The following is a 22,463-nucleotide window of genomic DNA, read 5'->3' on the forward strand; positions in this document are numbered from 1 at the left end:
GCAACCCCTCTCCCATAGAGTTCAAAGGATGCAACCCCCCTCCCCATAGGGCTCAGCGAATGCAACCTACCATAGAATTCAGGTAATGCAACCCCCCATAGAGTTCAGGGGATGCAACCCCCCCATAGGGTTCAGGGGATGCAACCCCCCCATAGGGTTCAGGGGATGCAACCCCCCCCCCCATAGAGTTCAGTGAATGCAACCCCCCATAGGGTTCAGGGAATTCAACCCCCCCATAGAGTTCAGGGAATACAACTCCCCTCCCCATAGGGTTCAGGGGATGCAGCCCCCCCCCCATAGAGTTCAGGGGATGCAACCCCCCATAGAGTTCAGGGGATGCAACCCCCATAGAGTTCAGGGAATACAACCCTCCACAACGTTCAGGGAATACAACCCCCCCCACAATGTTCAGGGGATACAACCCCCCATAGTGTTCAGGGGATAGATGCAACCCCCCGCCCCCATAGAGTAGAGAGTCCAGGGGATGCAACCCCTCTCCCATAAAGTTCAAAGGATGCAACCCCCCTCCTCATAGGGCTCAGGGAATGCAACCTACCATATGATTCAGGTAATGCAACCCCCCCCCCCCCATAGAGTTCAGGGAATGCAATCCCCCATAGGGTTCAGGTAATGCAACCCCCCATATAGTTCAGGGGATATAACCCCCCTCCCCATAGGGTTCAGGGGATGCAACCCCCCTCCCCATAGGATTCAGGGAATGCAACCCACCATAGAGTTCAGGGAATACAACCCCCATGCCCATAGAGTTCAGGGGATACAACCTTCCCCCCATGGAGTTCAGTGGATGCAACTCCCGGGAATGCACACAGAAACGCACACCATGCTTGTGGTGCCATTAAGGCTGCATTCACACTTAGTGTAGGTGGAAACATGCTTTGTGTTGCATGCTGTTCGTGCGACATTTCAATGAGATGCTCTATACATGGCAAAATAGCGTATGAAACTCTGGTTCGCATGTTTTTCACCACACATTTTGGCTTGCAGTAAAACGCGCGGCTGCTTGCTGCATTTGAGGTGCAATTAACAAATGAATGACACCGCAAGCATTATGTGTGTTTTTTAATTGCTCCGGAAACGTGTGCGTAAATGCAGCTTTCTGTGCACGCTCTCGAAATGCGTAGAGTCTAAGGCTCCATTGACACCTAGTGTATTCAAAATGTGTTTTACGTGCTTTTTCTTTTGGAGTGTTTTTCATGTGACACCCATTAAAATCAATGAGCCCCCCTACGCACGGCAAAACAGGTCATGGGGCTTTTTCCCATGTTCCAGTTTGCATGTTGTTGCCATGAATTTTACAGCATTTTTTGCACATTTTTGTGCATGGCGAAATACGCATCTGCTTGCCGCTTTTGGGGTGCCATTTAAAGAATCAGTGATGTCGCTCACCCTGCTGTAGGACATAGCCATCGTGGACCGGAAGGGCAGTGGTGTGGGTGGCTCCGCTGTCCAGAACCAGGCCTGTAGAACGGCCATTTGCAAATCTGCAGAGAGGGAAGGGTTAAGGAAAATGTCTGCGCAGAGGATACATGGGGAATGAACATACATGACGTCATCCCGCATTGTATGGTGAAAGATACGCGGTGAGGACGGCCGTCTTGCACAAAAAGAAGGCGGGGATGTTATAATGTTCAAACATCAATTCGGTGAGCTTCTCCCTCTTGGCTCTGGCGTTCCACTGAAAGACACAAAGAATGGAGAAATAGGACCCTCCCCCTGCAGGGTTACAACATGAGTCTGCCCCTCCTCCTACAGGGTGGCACATAGAGGTGGTACTCACGGGTGCCTCTGACATGAGGACGGGGTGTAGGGCCGGGTCGGACTTCAGGTGTTTGTTGAATGTGTGGTCCAGAATGGCTTGAAAGGCCTCCCAATCTTCAACTGTTAAGATACAAGATACATTGATGATGAGAGGTGCAAGGATGGCATATACAGGAATGATGAGGGGGGTATATGGTTAGTGGGATCCATGGTGATTGTGGTACACGATAAGTGGGGTATACTGGGAGCAGGTGCATGATGAGTGGGGTATACTGGAAGTAATTACATGGTGAGTGGGGTCTACTGAGAGTAGGTGCATGATGAGTGAGGTCTAGTGGTAGGTATACGATGTGTGGATTATACTGGGAGTAGGTACATAATGAGTGGGGAATACTGGGAGTAGGTACATGATAAGTGGGATCTACTGGGAGTAGGTGCATGATGAGTGGGGTCTACTGGTAGGTATACGATGAGTGGATTATACTGGAAGTAGGTACATGATGAGTGGGGTATACTGGAGTAAGTACATGGTGAGTGGACTATACTGGGAGTAGGTACATGATGAGTGGTGTCTACTGGGAGGAGGTACATGATGAGTGGGGTCTACTGGAAGTAGGTGCATGATAGGTGGGATCTACTGGGAGTAGGTACATGATAGGTGGGGTCTACTGGGAGTAGGTACATTATGGGTGGGTTATACTGGGAGTAGTTACATGATGAATGGGGTCTACTGAAAGTAGGTACATGATGAGTGGGGTATAGTGGGAGTAGGTACATGATGAATGGGTTCTACTGGGAGTAAGTACATGATGAGTGGGGTATACTGGGCGTAGGTATATGATGAGTGGGGTCTACTGGGAGTAGGTACATGATAAGTGAGGTCTACTGGGAGTGGGTACATGCTCAGTGGGGTCCACTGGGAGTAGGTACATGATGAGTGGGGTCCACTGGGAGTAGGTACACGATGAGTGGGGTATACTGGGAGTAGGTACATGATGAGTGGGTTCTACTAGGAGTAGGTACAAGATGAGTGGGTTCTACTGGGAGTAGGTACAAGATGAGTGAGGTATACTGGGAGTAGGTACATGGTGAGTGGGGTCTACTGGGAGTAGGTACATGGTGAATGGAGTCTACTGAAGGATGTACATGATGAGTGGGGTCTACTGGGAGTAGGTACATGGTGAATGGAGTCTACTGAAGGAGGTACATGATGAGTGGGGTCTACTGGGAGTAGGTACATGATGAGTGGGGTCTACTGGGAGTAGCTACATGGTGAATGGAGTCTACTGAAGGATGTACACTATGAGTTGGGTCTACTGGGAGTAGGTACATGGTGAGTGGGGTCTACTGGGAGTAGGTACATGGTGAGTGGGGTCTACTGGGAGTAGGTACATGGTGAATGGAGTCTACTGAAGGATGTACATGATGAGTGGGGTCTACTGGGAGTAGGTACATGGTGAATGGAGTCTACTGAAGGAGGTACATGATGAGTGGGGTCTACTGGGAGTAGGTACATGATGAGTGGGGTATACTGGGAGTAGGTACATGGTGAGTGGGGTCTACTGGGAGTAGGTACATGGTAAATGGAGTCTACTGAAGGAGGTACATAATGAGTGGGGTATAGTGGGAGTAGGTACATGATAAGTGGGTCTACTGGGAGTAGGTACATGGTGAGTGGGGTCTCCTGGGAGTAGGTACATGATGAGTGGGGTCTACTGGGAGTAGCTACATGGTGAATGGAGTCTACTGAAGGATGTACACGATGAGTGGGGTCTACTGGGAGTAGGTACATGGTGAGTGAGGTCTACTGGGAGTAGGTACATGGTGAATGGAGTCTACTGAAGGATGTACATGATGAGTGGGGTCTACTGGGAGTAGGTACATGGTGAATGGAATCTACTGAAGGAGGTACATGATGAGTGGGGTCTACTGGGAGTAGGTACATGATGAGTGGTATACTGGGAGTAGGTACATGGTGAGTGGGGTCTACTGGGAGTAGGTACATGGTAAATGGAGTCTACTGAAGGAGGTACATAATGAGTGGGGTCTACTGGGAGTAGGTACATGGTAAATGGAGTCTACTGAAGGAGGTACATAATGAGTGGGGTATAGTGGGAGTAGGTACATGCTGAGTGAGCTCCACTTGGGGTAGGTACATGCTGAGTGGGGTATAGTGGGAGTAGGTACATGATAAGTGGGTCCACTGGGAGTAGGTACATGATGAGTGGGGTATACTGGGAGTAGGTACATGGTGAGTGGGGTATACTGGGAGTAGGTACATGATGAGTGGGTATACTGGGAGTAGGTACATGGTGAATGGGGTGAATGGGGTGTATGGTGAGTAGGTATAAGGTGAGTGGATTGTATGGTTACTGGGGTACATGAAAAGTGAGTACACAGCAAGGGGGGTACATGGTGAGTTGGTGGATCAGAGGATCATGTGCAGAAATTTAATTTTCATTGTTCCCCTCCACAGTCACACACTATTATTACTATACATTTATATAGCTCTGACATATACCGCAGTGCTGTACAGAGAACACTGAGCCAGTCACATCAGTCTCTGCACCAGAGGAGCTTACACTCTAATGTCTCCACCACAGTCACACAACCATAGATCATTTTGGCCAGAATCCAGAACGGTGGCACCTTCTAGCACACAGCAGCTGGTCTCACCCATGACAATGGAGGATTATGGGTAATGACGGCAGCCAAGGCTGGCAAGCACAGGATGGCACAGAGCGGGCAGACAGCCGGTACAGAACAGACATGGTTTGGTGGAGAGTTGACACGTCAGGCTCACTCATTCCGTTCTTCAGCGGAGAGGTGACCTCGGTGTGAGGCCGCGGCACATGCAGACAGGTGGTGTCTATGTAGTAGACCCGGCTCAGCTTGCGCTCTTTCTCTGGGTCAGACGAGACGGACTCATCTGGTGAAAAGACACCCAGGGTGGTCGGGAAGTCAGCCTGATGGGATGAAAGAAAAGAGGGTTCCAGTTTAGAGTACAAACCCAATCACTAAAATTGTTAAAACGGTTTATATTTTTCTTTACCAGGTTCCCCCCACAAACGTCCTGATGAAATGAGAATAGTGAAAGGGATAAGGGTAAGCAGGAGTAAACAAAGGGGTTCATTAGGAGTTAGTAAGGACTAATACTCCTTTTAACTCGTTCAGGTTTTCTGGAATTGCTCGCTATGTGCGTAGTAAAGAACTAGTCTTTGGTCTGCTCATACGCACTCAACAAAATACATTGTTTGCTGGAGCCAATGATCTCCTGAAGCATACAGTAGAACATTGCTGGGACCAGCAGTGGGCAGAAGGGACGGCTGCCTTGGGCACAGCATATTTTGTGGGGATGGGGCGCCACAAGTGCCTTCTACTATAAGGTTGACAGGGGTAGTGACAGCGGCATCACTACTTCTGTCAGCCCAATGCTGGAAGCAGCAAGGAGAGGAGGAGAGAGCAGGGAGGAGGTGTGGGCTGTGCTCTCTCCCCTTCCTCCTCATAAGCTGGCAAATAATAAATGGGGGGGGGGGCAGGGCAGGACTTAGGGTGGTGGGGGCCCCTGGGCTTGAGTCACTTTCGGGCCATACCTTATATACATTACTATATTTATCGGCACATAAAACGCGCCGGCGTATAACATGCACCCCAAGTTTAGGAGAGAATTTTAAGGAAAAAAACTTTTAGGTGGGAAGTTTAAGGAAAAAACTTTTTAAATGTCCATCAATGCAGCCTTATCAGTGTCCATCTACAGCCTTGCCCATCATTGCAGCCTTGTCCAGTGTCATTGCAGCCTTGTCATTGTAGTCTTGAAGTTTAAAAATGGCGCCGCCAAGATACAGAGTCCTGTGTATCTTGGTGGCTCTTGGGTCCTCTCGGTGGTTCTTGGGTCCTCTCGGAGGCTCTCGGGCCTGAGGGTAGCCGAGTATACTTGGCTCGGCTCACAGTCACGCCCAGTCCCTGTGTTATGTCCATCATAGGGCGGGACTGAGCGTGACTGTGAATGGAGCGGAGCCTAGTACACTCGGCTATGTATCTCGGTGGGGCCCCCTATTGGGCGGGGCCCATGGGCTTGAGCCCAGTCAAGCCCAATGGTAAGTCCAGCCCTGGGGGGGGGGGGGGCACAATTTGGCATCTTTGCGCTGGGCACTAGATGATCTCGTCCCAGAACTGCAGTGGAACCTGGCTGCCTAGCTGGCATCCAGATCCTGAAATGACACCACACATGGTGGGCGGGGCTTGGGATGCCAAAACCTGGACATCTTGTATAGAAAATTTGAACTGGATACCAGTTGTAAAAAGCAGAATAGGGGGAGACCTTATGTAGTCTTCACCCCTAAAAGCCTAACCTAACCTAATTCGAACACTAATGTACACCTCACACTCATCTCAGTATATGGGCATCTGACCATCCCCACAGTGAGGGTACATTTTTTTCATCCTGGGGTTCAGCATTAATTACAAAGATGTGTGATATCCAGGGAAACAAATAGAAGTTATTTCACCAATTTTTGTTTTTAATAGGTCCCCAAAGCGTTAAATGTATACTATATTGCCAAAGTATGTGGACCCCCCCCCCCCCACCACCACCACCAAATGACGAAGTTTAGGTGTTTCTAGTAAAGGGTACCGTTACTACTACATGATACAAAGACATTGTGGACAATTGTGCTCTTCCAACCTTGTAGTAACTGTAGAGCTGACTCCTGCAGGCGCTATTGTTTTTGTAAAATTGAGTTGCCTGAAGCCACAGTTGGGCTTTGGGATTATTTCTAAAAATTTCTGGTTTCAGTACCAGTTCAGCTGGGTTGCACTGGGTTCTCCTTGACCGTAGGTGTCGCTGTCACTGCCGGCAAGGGTAGAAACGCAGTCTAGCTAGATGCATTGAATGCCACTTGTCTCTCGGAAACCAGTCCAGTGGGAGTGTTCTCCTGCTGTGCATTCTGGGGGGGGTGGTATTTAAGGTACCAACGCCATGCTGGCGGGGGATTATTTTCTGTCTTTTTGGTTCTGGTGGTCCTCCTGACCCAGTCCCATGGCCCTCCTGGCCTGGGGTGTGGAACTTTGCATCCTGCGCCTCGGGGCTGGCCGGCCCGAGGCGACGCAACTGAAGGAATGGGCCCGAGCGAATCTCGAAGGACTATTGATCCAAGGATGGTCCGGTGCCGTCTCATCAGAAGGGAGAGGCCCAGCAACTGAAGAACCCCAGGGGAGGAGGCCGTGCGCAAGGCTGGCTTCTCTGGAGGAGCCTGGAGGCTTAGTTGAAGGACGCATCTTGGATCTACTCTCATAGGGTATCGCCGGGTTGGCTGAGAGAAACTGGTACCGTATGTCAGTTCTTTAAATTTATCCACATCCTTCAGTAACGTTCAAGTGTATCTCACAAGTCTGTGGCAGAGACTTTACTGAGCATCCCACCGGCTGCTAGGCCAAGTGAGAGAGGTCGATCCAGGGGTTGAATCCAGTGTGGGAACCGCTTTATTCTCTGGATTCTCTTAACTTCTTTACCCTGCAATTTAAGTGCCTGAACTCACCCCTAACCCTCTACCCTCCATTAAGAGACTGTGTTTTTCTAAATAAATAAACCAAAAGAGGATTCAGTGTCAGTTTCAACATTCTTTGGGCCATTTACCACGGGATCCCCAAGAAGGAAAAGCAAGCAGGTGAGGTAACGGTAAGCCCAAGTAAAACCAGCAGCTCCTTCGGGGGTTAGTGCTACATAAAATTTTGGGGAAGACCCATTTCTGCTCCAGCATAACTGTGCCCCTGTGTAATAACCCAATCCATGAAGACATGGTTTGAATAGTTTTGTGTGGAGGATCTTGAGTGTCCTGCACGGAGCCCTGACCTCAAACCTACCTCTGGGATAACTTGGAACACCAGTGGTGAACCAAGGTCTTTTCATCCATCATCAGTACCTGACCCCACACATGCCGTTTTGGCTATATCTGCACAAATTTGCCGACATACTGCAAAATGTTGTGGAAATCTTTTTCCAGGTGAGTGGAGTCAGCTTTGTATAGACATGGTTTGAGGAGTATGGTGTGGAGGAACTCTAGTGGCCTGAACAACCCCTGCCTTCAACCCTACTGAACCCTTTTGGGATGAATCGGTCAGGTCTACTCATCCGACATTGCTACCTGACCTCACAAATGTTCTTTTGACTGATTAGACATTTATTTCCACAGACACACTCCAGGATGTTGTGGGAAGCTATCCCTGAAGAGTTGAGCTAGCTCCATATAGACATGGTTTGACCAGTTGGGTGTGAAGGAACTTGAGTGTCCTGCACAGATCCCTGGCCTCACCCCTTCTGAACACCTCTGGAATGAATTTGAGCACCAGTGGTGAGCCAAGTCATTTCATACATCATCAGTACCTGACCCCACAAATACCATTTTAACTACATCTGCATAAATTTGCAAACATACTCCAAAATGTTGTGTAAAGTTTTTCCAGATGAGTGGAGTCAGCTTCATAAAGACTGTCACGCTTACACCTAACACAGGTGGTCAGACACTATAGCTAGCTTCTGTGTTCTTCACCTATAACAGCCCCCCTTTCACCTAAGCCAAGCAGGTCCACAGGTACTCTGTTGTCCCCAGGTCTTATACACACTGCTATAATGCCTGGCCACCACGGTGGGACAGGCGTGAACTGAGCAAAGCAAATATGTAAATGCAGGTGGCAGACAGGCGGAGTGGTTCAATGACCTTCCAGGTACAAGACAGGCAAGGTTCATAATAGGGTCAATCCATAGTCAAAAGGCAGACAGAGTTTAGAGAATAGTCTGATATCCAATCTGAGGTCATCAAAAAGGGAATCCAAACAGCAGAGCAGGGCAGACAACAGGGAGCGTGATCAGGTATTACACACTCTATCACAAGCATGAGACTGCAGGCTTGGCTGGCTTACATGGAGGTTTGGTCTCCTCCTAGAACCTGGCTACATCAATCACCTTGCAGGTGGATATACATGCATGCATCATAGCCAAAACCAGGATGCTGGAATGAGAGCAGCAGCTTTCAAAGTTTACACGCTCCTAACCAAGACTTGGTCTGACCAATTTGGTATGGAGGAACTTGAGTGTCCTACACAGAGCCCTGACCTCAACCCTACTAAACACCTTTGGGATAAATTGGAGCACCATGGTGAGCCAGGTCTTCTCCAACATCAGTACCCGACCATAGACACACTCCAAACTTTAGTAGCAAGCCTTTCCAAAATAGTGGAGCCAGCTTCAATAGGACATGGTTTGATTAGTTTGGTGTAAAGGAATTGGAGTGTTCTGCACAGAGCCCTGACTTAAACCCCAGTGAACACTGTTGGGATAAATTGGAACGCTGATTGCGAGCAAGGTCTTCTCCTCCAACATCTATATCTGACTTTACAAATTCATACAGACACACTCCAAAATCTTGTGGAAAACCTTCCCAGAAGAGTGGAGTCAGCTCCATAAAGACATGGTTTGAGGAGTATGGCATGGAGGAACTCTAGTGGCTGGAACAAACCCCTGCCCTCAACATTATTGAACGCATTTGGGATTAATTGGCCAAGTCTAATCATCCAACATCAATACCTGACCTCACAAATGTCCTTTTGACTGATTGGAAATCAATATCCACATATATACTCCAGAATGTTATAGAAAGCTATCCCTAAAGAGTTGAGCTAGCTCCATAAATACATGGTGTGACTGGTTGGGTGTGGGGAAAGTTGAGTTTCCTGCACAAAGCCCTGACCTCAACCCTACTGGACAGGTTATCTCATCCATCATCAGTACCTAACCTCACAAATAACCCATTGGCTACATCTGCACAAATTTCCAGACAAACTTCAACATTTTGTGGAAAGCCTTCCCAGACAAGTAGAGTCAGCTTCATAACGACAAGGCCTGACCAGTTCAGTGTGGAGGAACTTGAGTGTCCTGCACAGAGCCCTGACCTCAACCCTACTGAACACCTTTGGGATAAATTGGAGCACGAATGGTGAGCCAGGTCTTCTCCAACATCAGTATCTGACCTTAGACACACTCCAAACTTTGGTAGAAAGTCTTTCCAAAATAGTAGAGCCAGCTTTAATAGGACATGGATTCGTTTAGTGTGAAGGAATTTGAGTGCTCTGTACACAGCCCTTACTTCAAGCCTACTGAACCCCTATTGTGATGAATTGGAATGCTGATTGGGAGCCAGGTCTTCTCCTCCAACGTCAATACCTGAACTCACCAATGGCACAAATTATTACAGACACACTCCAAAATCTTGTGGAAAGCCTACCCAGAAGAGTGGAGTCAGCTCCATAAAGACAAGGTTTGAGGAGTATGGTGTGGAGGAAATCTAGTGGCCTTAACAAACCCCTGCCCTCAACCCTACTTAACATCTTTGGGGTGAATTGGCCAGGTCTACTCATCCGACATCAGCACCTAACCTCACAAATGTTTTTTTGACTGATTGGATATCAATTTGGATATCAATTTCCATAGACACACTCCGGAATGTTGTGGGAAGCTATCCTGGAAGAGTTGAGCTAGCCCCATGGATTGACCAGTTGGGTGTGAAGGAACTTGAGTTTCCTGCACAAAGCCCTGACCTCAACCCTACTGAACACTTTTGGTATGAACTGTAAGCCCCTGTACACACGGTCCGTCGGATTTTGTCCGACAGATTGTGTCCGAAACTGTTGCATACACACAGTCGGACCAAATTGTCGGAAAATCCGATCATTCAGAACGTGATGAAGTTATTTAGTTACGATGGGACTACGTTAAGGCTAGTAGCCAATAGCTTTGGTCTAGGAATTTGATCTGAGCATGCGTGGCACTTGGTCCGATCAAAATTCTCTACACATGATCGGAGTATGTCCGATCAAACCAGTTGGTCGGGAAATATTTCCAACATGTTGGAAAATTGGGTCCGACGGATATTCCGACGGAATCAGTCCGATGCATACCACACACAGTCGGATTATCCGACAACACGGTCCGATAGGACACATTCCGACGGATTCTCCGACCGTGTGTACAAGGGCTAACACTAATGGCGAGACAGGTTTTCTCATCCAACATCAATACCTGACCTCACAAAGACCCTTTAGGCTACATCTGAACAAATTCACAGACACACTCCAGAATTTTGTGGAAAGCCTTCCCAGACAAGTGGAGTCAGCTCACCAGTTTGTTCTGGGGGAGCTTGAATGGCCTGCACAAAGCCCTGGCTCTCAGCCTGAGCTAGGTCTTTTCATCCAACATCAGTACCTGACCTCTCAAATGTTTTTTTGGCCCGATTGGACACAAATTCCCACAGACACCCTTCAAAATTTTGTAGGAAGCCTTCCCAGAAGTGTGGAGCCTGCTCTATAAAGACATAGTTTGAGGAGTATGGTGTGAAGGAAATCAAGTGGCTTGCCACGATCCATACCCTCAAACCCACTGAACACCTTTGGGGTAAAATAAGAACGCCAGTGGCGAGTCAGGTCTTCCTATCCAATATCAGTATCTGACCTCAGAAATGTTCTTTTGGTTGATTGGACAAAAATTTCCACAGACCCAGTCCAAATTGTTGTAGGCTACACTTAGTTTTAGGCTACATGTACACTGTGCACCCCTAAATTAAACTCTCCTGGCAGCAGAAAAAGACTTTAGGGACGTTTAACTGCCCCCTAAACCCTGCTGCTCCTAAACTCTGATAAAAACTCATGCCTAGGCCTCATGCACACTGGACATTATAAAAACACAAGTAGAAAAAACACGAGTTTTGCAACTTTTTTCATTAGCGTTTTGCCGTGTTAGCATTTTTAAAAGTTTTTTTTTTAGCAAGAAAACACGGCTTTGCTATTTTTAACTCCCACGTTCCCACAATGCTTGAGCCCCAAAAATGCTAAAAAATGCCCGGATAGCCACGTTTTACTTTTTTTTTAGTATTAGAGCGTCACTACAGCTGAAAAATTCCTGTTCAAACGCAGTAGTTCTGGGATTTTTTTCCAGCCTGAAAAGGCCCCTGCCAAAAAACGCTGCTAAAAGCCTATGTGTGCATGGTCACATAGGATAACATGATGGGGAGTTTACTGGCTGCAGAAAAAAAAAACGCCTGATGCCAAAAACAGCAACTGTAACCATGTCCAGTGTGCATAAGATCTAAGGAGCAGCAGTGTACATGAGGCCTTAAGAGTGGACATGTTTTGACCAGTGGAGTAACTTGAGTATCCTGCACAGAGCCCTGACCTCAACCCTACAGAACACCTTTGGGGATGAATTGAATGCCGATTGTGAGCCATGTCTTCTCATCCAACATCAGTGCCTGACCTCAACAATGGGCAGAAATTCCCCCAGGAGGGCTGCCATGTTACCAGTAGCAGCATGGGGTCTCTTTAGCTGTCAGGTTTGTCTTGGTGCACTGTGGTCCTGGGTTCAGTCCACACCAAAGACTTTATCCGCATTGGGTTTGCAGAGTCAGTTGCAACTGCCCCGCCTACTCTACTGGTGACATCATCACAGTAGAGACACCTACCCTGAGCTCACTGTTATCCCACCTCATCAAACAAGGCTGTAACAAGCCTGATTTCAGCAGTCAGCTGGTGAGTGACAAAGGAAGGTTTCGGTTTCTGGTCAGCACACTGAAGATCACAGAGGATGGATATTATAACACAGGGGCGATTGAGGTAGTTAAAGAGGGGTAGGTACCTTGGGGCAATCTTCACCTGCATAGCCGGCCCGGACCGAGTATGACCCGATATCAAACACCAGAGCCCCGACCTCATCTGCAAAACACAACAGACACCTTGAGGAGCCCCACTAAAAAATATTGTATGGAGGGTGCAGGATGTGTTGTATATAATACAGAGGATACAGAATGCATTGTATATGATATAGAGGGTGTGGGATGTGTTGTATATTATATAGAGTGTGCGAGATGTGTTGTATATTATATAGAGGGTGCAGAATATATTATATAGAGGATGCATTATATATTGTAGAGGGTGTGGGATGCGTTGTATATTGAGCATGTAGGATGTGTTATATATTATATAGAGGATGCGGGATATGTTGTATATTTTATATAGAGGATGTAGGATGTGTTGTATATTATACAGAGGATGCAGAATATATTATATAGAAGATGCGGGATGTGTTGTATATTATATAGAGGATGCAGGATGTGTTGTATATTATATAGAGGGTGTAGGATGTGTTGAATATTATATAGAGGGTACAGAATGTGTTGTATATTATATAGAGGGTGTAGGATGTGTTGTATATTATATAGAGGGTTCAGTAGGTGTTGTATATTATATAGAGGGTGTAGGATGTGTTGTATATTATATAGAGGATGCAAGGTATATTATATAGAGGGTACAGGATGTGTTGTATATTATATAGAGAATGCGGGGTGTGTTGTATATTATACAGAGGATGCAGGATATATTATATAGAGAATACAGGATGTGTTGTATATTATATAGAGGATGTGGGATGTGTTGTATATTATATAGAGGGTGCGAGATGTATTGTATATTATATAGAGGATGTAGGATGTGTTGTATATTATATAGAGGATGTAGCATGTGTTGTATATTACATAGAGGGTGCAGGATATATTATATAGAGGATGCATGATATATTATATAGAGGGTGCATGATATATTATATATTATATAGAGGGTGCGGGATGCGTTGTATATTGAGCATGTAGGATGTGTTATATATTATATAGATGGTGTAGGGTGTGTTGTATATTTTATATAGAGGATGTAGGATGCATTGCATATTATATAGAGTATGCAGGGTATATTGTATATTATATAGAGGGTGCAGGATGCATTATAGAGAGGATGCAGGATATATTAGAGGATGCAGGATGTGTTGTATATTATATAGAGGATGCGGGATATATTGTATATTATATACGGGGTGCAGGATGTGTTGTATATTATATAGAGGGTGCGGGATATATTATATAGAGGGTGTAGGATGTGTTGTATATTATTTAGAGGATGCAGGATATATTTCATATTATATAGAGGATGCGGTATATATTGTATATTATATAGAGGATGCAGGATATATTTTATATTATATAGAGGATGCGGTATATATTGTATATTATATAGAGGATGCGGGATGCGTTGTATACAATATAGAGGGTGTAGGATGTGTTGTATATTATATAGAGGGTGCAGGATATATTTTATATTATATAGAGGATGCGGCATATATTGTATATTATATAGAGGATGCGGGATGTGTTGTATATTATATAGAGGGTGTAAGATAAATTATATATTATATAGAGGGTGCAGTATGTGTTGTATATTATATAGAGGGTAGAGGATGTGTTGTATATTATATAGAGGATGTAGGATGTGTTGTATATTATATAGAGGGTGTAGGATGTGTTGTATATTATATAGAGGGTGTAGGATGTGTTGTATATTATATAGAGGGTGTAGGATGTGTTGTATATTATATAGAGGGTTCAGTAGGTGTTGTATTTTATATAGAGGGTGTAGGATGTGTTGTATATTATATAGAGGATGTAGGATGTGTTGTATATTATATAGAGGGTAGAGGATGTGTTGTATATTATATAGGGGGTGTAGGATGTGTTGCATATTATATAGAGGATTCAGTAGGTGTTGTATATTATATAGAGGGTACAGGATGTGTTGTATATTATATAGAAGGTGCAGGATTTCATTGATATCATATATAAGGTTTAAGGTGGTGTACAGCACTCACCTCCCCCGTACACCCCTCCGCTCATCCTGCACAGACACCTGAGGACCCCCAAGCTGGCCACATCTGATCCCCAGGACCAGAGACCGTCTGAGCATTCTTACCCCACCGACCAATAACAGCACAGCCTTCCCAGACATAACCTGCCCGATTGGCTGAGGAGGACGTCATTATAACCAGCCTGTCTGTCGCCTGATAGAAGAAATGGAGAGCCAGAGAGAATTCTTAAAGGGGCAGCGCAACATCATCACACTGCACCATAGAATACGGAGTCTAGAGCGATTAACGATCGCACCGCGCTGGCCATGTGATTCCGACTGCCTCAGGTTTTGTTCAGACAAAGCAAATCCTTTCTTTCTTCATTCATTGTAAAGAAAAAAAAAAAAGAGGCAACCCATTCTATGGGAAGAGGTTGAAGCATTTTACTTTGAATCATATGATGGATAGGGATGAGCTGAACACCCCCCGATACGGTTTAGGACCAGAATATTCGAACAGGCAAAACATTTGTTTTAGCACCATTAAAGACTATGGGACACGAACATGAATAATAAAAAGTGATCATTTTAAAGGCTTATATGCAAATTATTGTCATAAAAAGTGTTTGGGGACCCGGGTCCCGCCCCAGGTGACATGTATCAATGCAAAAAAAAAAGTTTTAAAAACTGCTGTTTTTTTCGGGAGCGGTGATTTTTTTTTTTATGCTTAAAGTGAAACAATAAAACTGAAATATTCCTTTAAATATCTTGCCTGGGGGGTGTCCTTAGTATGCTTGTAAAGTAGCACATTTTTTTTCTACGTTTTGAACAATACCACAGCAAAATGACTGTAATGTAATGTTGGGTCCTGGCAATATAGATGAAAATCGTTGAAAAAAAAAAAACATCATGGCCCTTTGGGTCTGGTATGGATATTAAGGGGAACCCGCACCCAAATAAAAAAAAAATATGATTAGGGGGCCCTCAGGCACTATATACTCCAAGCAGAAGTATATATACTATACGGCCTGCCCTATATACTCTGCAGAATATTGGGCCTTTGGTGGTGGTGGTAGCAGAACAATGTAACCCCTCTCAGTTACATTTGGAAGGCGCTGCAATGGGCCCTGCTGTGAAATATTAGATCAAGAATTGTAATTACACTCCCCTGTTGAACAGGGGCAGAAAAATTGGGTGTTGAAATATCATTAGGCGTTTGAAAATTGGGCGTTGAAGATCATAGTCAGCAGCAGGCAGACTCTGGGCTGAGCCCGCAGCGCTTCCAGGTGGCCGTCAGATCCGATGGTGAGGTTCAGGGTGCCACATGCCATGAGTGGGTCTGGGGGCAGGGAGGGCAGGCATGACAATGCTGTGCCCACTACTTATAGGAGAAGGGTGGATGGGGGGGGGCAGCATCATCCATCCATCCATAGATCGACTGGAGAGAAGCCGGAGGATGAGGATAGGATGGGCACAGTGGCTGCATATGATGGGCACAGTGGCTGTATTCTGTGGGCACAGGGGCTGCATTTGCTGAGGGCAGTGTCTGCAATTGCTGGGCACAGTGGCTTCATTTGATGGGCAAAGTGGCTGAATGTGATGATGGAACAGTGAGGCTGCAATTGATGTTTGTTTTTGTTTTTTTTAAGTATTTTTCAGTTTGTTTGCGTGCCCCTACCCCAAAATAAATTTGGAGCACCAGCCGCCAATGACAGTATCACTGATGCATGCATTGTCGCTGCTCACCATCCTTGTGGACTCCTCAAATGGTGACAGGACAATGCATGCACCCTTGATCAGTAGCCACTGGCGTGGCGAAAAGAAGCCAAGCTCCCCTGACCCGGTACCATTCTCACACAGGTACTCATTAATGGCCCTCGGCTGTGTGTTCAGCCACTGCAGCATTGCCACGTTGAGTTCCACCTGGTGGACATGTCACAAATGAAGCGGGTGGTGGGCAGGTTGCATTGCCTTTGAATGTCAGCCAGGTGAGCACTGGCATTGTATGACCGGCGGAAATGACCACAGACTTTTCTGGCCTGCCTCAGGAGATCCTGTAAGCCTGGGTACCTGCTCAAGAACCACTGCACCACCAAATTGAGGACGTGTGTCAAACAGGGTCCCTGTAAGAGGGCAGAGAGAAGGTTGGAGCCATTGTTGCATACAACCATTCCTGGTTGAAGCTGGAATGGTGTCAACCACCTCTGAGTCTGCCCCTGCAGATCTGACAGAATCTCTGCCTCAGTGTGGCTCCTGTCCCCTAAGCAGACCAACTCAAGCACCGCATGACATCTTTTAGCCTGAGTGCTTGCGTAGCCCCTTGAACGCTTATGGAGCACCACTGGTTCAGAGGACTAATCTGCAGAAAAGGCCATAGAGGAGGAAGAAGAAGAGGAGGTGGTGGAGGAGAGAACTGTGGCAGAATCACCACTAGCAATTTGGAGGCGTGGTGGCGGAACAAGCTCCAACAACACTGAACCCTGTCCTGCATCCTTCCCAGCTGCCAGCAGAGTTACCCAGTGCGCTGTGAAGGAAAGGTAACATCACTGCCCATGCCTGCTGGACCATGAGTCTGCGGTAATATGCACCTTACTGCTGACCTCCCTGTCCAACGAGGCCAAAACATTGCCTTCCACATGCCTGTAGAGAGCCAGAATGGCTTTCCGTGAAAAGAAATGGCATTTTGGAACCTGCCACTGAGGTACAGCACATTCCACAAATTCACGAATGGAGGACAGAGTCTACCAGCTGAAAAGGCAGAAGTTGCAGTGCTAGCAAATTGGCCAAGCTAGCATTTAGATGCTGAGCATATGGATTGCTGGGACCGAATTTATTTTTACGGTTCAGTCCCTGGGGTAGGGAAATTTGCCTGCTAAAATCAGATGGTGGTGTAGTGGTAGCAGATTGGCTGTAAGTACTTGGGACACCTATTGCTATACATTCATTCCTCTCAGTGCAGGTTTTTGAGAGGGTTGGAGATTCCAAATGAGGAGCAAGGAGAAGTCCGCCTTTTTCTTTGATATGGGCCTTTCAGGTGCTGTTGCCAACGGACTGCATGGCAGGTCATCATATGTCTGGTCAAGCATGTGGTGCCCAAGCGGCTGCTGTTCTGGGCATGCTTGATCCGCTTCAGCCATAGGTTGCAAACAGCAACAGTGCGATCTGCTGCACATGTGTCAAAAAAGCCCACACCAAGGAACTTTTAAAAGTCAGCAGGGAGTCAGTAGCGCCCTGAACCTGCGGAGCTATGCGGTGTGATGCAATAGGGTGACTGCCCTAAAGGAAATCCTGCCTCATTGGAGTTGTGCCTCCTCCTCTTCACCCAAGTACAATCAGTGACCTCATCATCCCCCCCCTCCTCATCACTGGAGCAAATTTGGCAGTATGCTGCAGCTGGAGGAACAGGATTGCCAGTTTCTTGTCCTTCTTGGGCACCCCCTCTATCTAGGCTGACATTACTCCCTTCCTCAACCTGGGAACCAACATCGGAGCCTTCAAATCGCTGCACATCCTCCAGCAGCATGTACCCGACACTGTGGTCGAAGAGTTCTGGGGACTCCTCCATGCATGATGGTGGGGCTACGGAAGGAGTGACTGTTTACCAGGAGCTGGTGGAATAGGACACTTTAGCAGCTGCATTAGAAGGCAAACTACTCTGAGCCTGGGTGACAGAGGATGAGGACGGCTTTGTTATCCACTCTACCAACTCTTCTGCATGTTCTGGCTCAATAACACGGCCAGCAGCAGAAAAAAAAAAAGACAAGTGTGCCCCACGGCCACCTGCAGTGGATGCACCATGTCCACGACCAGCAATGTTGACTGTAGACACAGAGCCTGCTTTCCCTCTTTTAGTGGTCTGTGAGCATCTGTCTCTCCTTGGTGGCCTTCCGGACATGATGTATATTTTGTTTTGCAACACCACACTGTACTGTGTACACCACCAGAAAATTAGTAGCAACTGTACACACTGTATCAGATACTGTGTACAATGCCTGCTCTGTATTAGCAACTGTACTATGGCTGCACTGTATTGTGTACACCACCAGAAGTGTAGCAGAAACTGTACACACTATATTAGATACCACTTGAAGTGTATTAGAAACAGTACACCACAGAATGCACTGTAGATACAGGCTACGCTGGATGCAGAGTATATATTACCCTTTTGTACCACCCCCCCCCCCCCCTTTAGAATGTAAACTCTACGAACAGGGCCCTCCTGTCCATTCTGTATTGAACTGTACTGTAGTATTGAACTGTACTGTAATTGTGCTGTCCCCCCTCTACATTGTAAAGCACTGCGTAAACTTTTGGTGCTATATAAATCGTCTTTTTCTACCACTAGATGGCAAAAAAGCACTTTCTACCATTTGAACCTTAAGCTAATGTCATACCACGTGAGAGGCTTGAACAGTCCCTACAAATGAAGAGCATTATGGAAAACCGCACTGGACTCCTATGTGCACAAGAGACGCATTTCTCCAGCATCAAACCCCTGAAATGCTCCCATGTAAAGTTTCAACACATATTTACAGCCAATGATACTTACAAAAAAACAAAAAAACATCTAACATTTTCTTTGTTGCAGGACCATATCAACCCACAAGGACGCTTCATTATATTGGTCGCAGAATTGGACCGGGCCATCAACACGCTGGTGAACTTATATGCTCCTAACCTTAAATCGATGAAATGTATCCGTAAAGTCAACAAGCTAGCTAGCTAAGACAATGCAAAAGGGCAATCTGGTTATATGTGGGGAATTCAATACGGTCTTAAATGGGGAGCTTGACTCCTCCTCGGCAGGAAAAGGGAGTGGGTTTGCTTTTGGAGAAGGGGGGGATTTTCTTATAGAGAAGTTTACAGGGGGTGGTAATCACAGGGATTTGCTTCTGGGAGGAAGTTTGATTGGATGAAGGGAGATTTTCTTCAGAACTAGAAATCTTTGCTGGGGAAGAGGGTATTGACTGAGGGAGATATTTTTGCTTTGGTGGGTCGGTTTAGAGTGGGGGGTTTAATTTTGGGGGGGGGGGATATTTGAGGGAGGGAGATATTTTACAGTGGGAACCTTTACTTGGGGAGGGAGGGTTCTTAGGAGGGAGAGGGGGATTTTTTTTCCTTTTAAGAGAGATTATTATTTATTTTTTTTATACTTACCCAGGTGGATGGAGCATCAATCTAATGTATCTGTCCCCAGCTGCTTCTAAGCCCAACAGAGTGATCAAAGACCGCTGATTACTCAGTTCTCAGCCTTCAGTGAGCAAAGAGTGGTGACTGTCAGTTCTCAGTCTTCAGTGAGCAGGCTATAGCTGGCTGTCGGCTACAAATGGGTCACAAAAGTGCAGAACGAACTGTGCTCCTCCACAAGAGATGTACAACCAAGCGGTATGCCGTCCCTTCAGAGTGCATGCACTGGGGGCATCACCGGCTGCTTTCCATGTGAATATCTCCTAAACACCACAAGTTTAAGAGATATTCACTATAGCTACAGGTAAGCGTTATTATAGGCTTACTTGTAGGTAGGGATGGCCTTTCGGTTCGCCCGGCGGTCGGTTCGTGGCAAATTTTGCTTGTTCACGATTCGCCAAACCGGCGGACTTCTGGCGCGCGGCGGACATATGCGTTTACATTGTGAAGAACTTTGACCCATGATGACACATCCATCATGGGTGGGGTACAGGACAGCCAATTGAGACATTTCAGCACATGGACAATTGGACACTCCCCCTACCTTATAAATAGACCTGATCTGGCGGCCATTTTACATTCTGTCTTTTGTCAGTGTAAGGAGAGATTGCTGTGTGGAGCAGGGACAGTCCGTTTAATCACTAGCTATTACTATTAGGTCCACAAAGGTCCTTTTAAGGACTGGTATAGGTGTACAGTATATATAGGGTTGTACACGTATAATATACTTTATTTCAAATATACTAAGTATATTATGGTGCACTGCTGACTGCTGTGCTGCTGAGTACTGACCAATTCTGCAGCTGTCTTTTATCAGTGTAGGGACTGAGGGACAGTCTGCAAATCACTAGCTACTAGGTCCACAAAGGTCCTTTTAAGGACTGGTATAGGTGAACATTATATAGGGTTGTACACATATAATATACTTTCTTTCAAATTTAGAAAGCATATTATAGTGCACTGCACTGCTGTGCTGCTGACCGATTCTGCAGCTGTCGTTTCTCAGTGTAGGGAGGGACAGTTTTGTGTTTGGAGCAGGGACAGTCTGCAATTCACTAGCTACTAGCTAGCTAGCTACTATTAGGTCCACAAAGGTCCTTTTAAGGACTGGTATAGGTGTACTATTTGGTGTGCTGTAGATAGGGGTGTAATACACGTATAAAATACTTGCAAATATAGAAAGCATAGTATAGTGCATTTCCACTGTGCAGCATTGTGACTGCGGAGCAGTTCTGCAGCGATACTACAAAGAGTGACAAACAAAATTTTAAAAAAAGTATTATAACTGGTGTGATAGACCCCCAAAACGACCGATTGAAGTGGGGTGTTATATACCTTCTTCCACATACATACTGCACTTCTCTAGAGACTTTTGTCACAGGGTCATTTAAAAAATGACAGGCAGAGGAAGAGGCAGGCCCTTCCGCAGGGGTGGTAGGGGTAGGGTAGTAGCAACATGATTGAGCCAAAGTGGGAAATTGCAGAAGGTGCGTTCGATTACGTCAAAAGACGCACCAGACTTGGTTGAGTGGCTCACTCAGCATTACTCTTCTGCACCCTCCTCATCCTCTCGATCTGCACCCTCTTCTTCACTCTCTGCTGTGTGCACCCCCAAAGACACTACCACCAACACCATATACCCTCCGCTTGAGTCACAGGAATTATTTTTCTGATCCATCACAAGACATTGCCGATGTGCAGCCACTCTTGGCATTGGATTAGGAAGAGGAGGTAGCAACAACCGCCACTCAGCAGTCTGACGACAGTACCCAGATCAGCCCAAGGAGGAGGTTGGTCCCCAGTGTTGCTGCCTACTCCGAAATCTGTAATTAAAGCGGTGGGGAAGGTGACGTCGATGATGACGTGTCTAGTGATGTCACGTGGGTGCCCACAAGAGAGGAAGAGGAGGGGAGTTCAGAGGGAGATATGGACCAGCAGATAGGGAGGAGAAGCAGGCGGAACTTAGATTGCACAGGAGGGACAAAGCAGACTGCTAATGTATCAGGAGCGAGGCATCAACCTTGTCCAGTCACATCTGGCACTCCAAGGATGCAGGCACATGGCTCCGCAGTGTGGGCTTTTTTTAACGTGTCCGCTGCTGACAATAGTGTTGCCATCTGCAATCTTTGCAGTCAATGCATAAGTCGCGGTAAGCCCAACACTCACCTAGGGACGACCACCTTAAGAAGGCACATGAGCTGCCATTACCAAGCCCAGTGGGAGCAACGGAACCCACAAAGCCACACTCCAGGCTCTCACCGTCCAGCCCCGTCTTCTACTTCTCCTTCTCCTCACAATTGCCCTCCACGCCACCTTCCTTCATGCCGTCCTCACGTTTTTCTGGAAAAAGGCAGGCTTCCATGGGCCAAATGTTCGAGCGTAAAAAAAATTATGACGCCGGATAACCCTCTTGCCCAACGGTTGACTGCTGGCTTGTCAGAACTGATAGCCGAACTACTGCCATATAAACTGGTGGACTCGGAGGCCTTTCGAAAATTTGTGGCCATTGGAACACCACAATGGAAGGTCCCAGGAAGGAAGTATTTCTCACAGAAGGGCATCCCAGAGCTATTTGGCCATGTTCAGCGGCAAGTGAATGTATCTCTGGCACACAGTGTCGGTGCCAAGATACATCTGACCACAGACACGTGGTCTAGCAAATACGGGCAGGGAAGGTATATAACTTTTACTGCCCACTTGGTGAACCTTCTGACGGCCGTCAAGCATGTAACTTGTGGCACCCGTGTAGATTTGGTTTTACCGCCACGGATTGCATGCAGGCCTGG

The 22,463-nt window shown here is 46.6% G+C and overlaps 1 protein-coding gene across 3 annotated transcripts in view; it reads right to left on the minus strand.

Moving 5' to 3' along the window:
• The window catches only part of ACTL6B (actin like 6B), a 31,259-nt gene extending 16,578 nt beyond the window's left edge, over positions 1-14,681 (minus strand). The window contains exons 1-6 of one of the 3 annotated variants that reach the window (XM_077470926.1): positions 14,516-14,681; positions 12,461-12,537; positions 4,583-4,745; positions 1,799-1,899; positions 1,599-1,696; positions 1,408-1,502 (exon numbers count right to left, since the gene is read on the minus strand). In XM_077470926.1, the coding sequence (XP_077327052.1) occupies positions 1,408-1,502; positions 1,599-1,696; positions 1,799-1,899; positions 4,583-4,745; positions 12,461-12,537; positions 14,516-14,540 (559 nt within the window). In that variant the 5' untranslated portion in view covers positions 14,541-14,681. Of the gene's footprint in view, positions 1-1,407; positions 1,503-1,598; positions 1,697-1,798; positions 1,900-4,361; positions 4,746-12,460; positions 12,538-14,515 lie in introns of all 3 variants that reach the window. The other 2 variants (XM_077470927.1, XM_077470928.1) reach the window with 2 other exon arrangements.
• Positions 14,682-22,463: the final 7,782 nt, after the last annotated feature.

This window comes from Lithobates pipiens, unplaced genomic scaffold (assembly GCF_037356315.1).
Source record: "Lithobates pipiens isolate NorthernLeopardFrog02 unplaced genomic scaffold, aLitPip1_a1.2 Scaffold_8, whole genome shotgun sequence".
NCBI classification, from domain to species: Eukaryota; Metazoa; Chordata; class Amphibia; order Anura; family Ranidae; genus Lithobates; species Lithobates pipiens.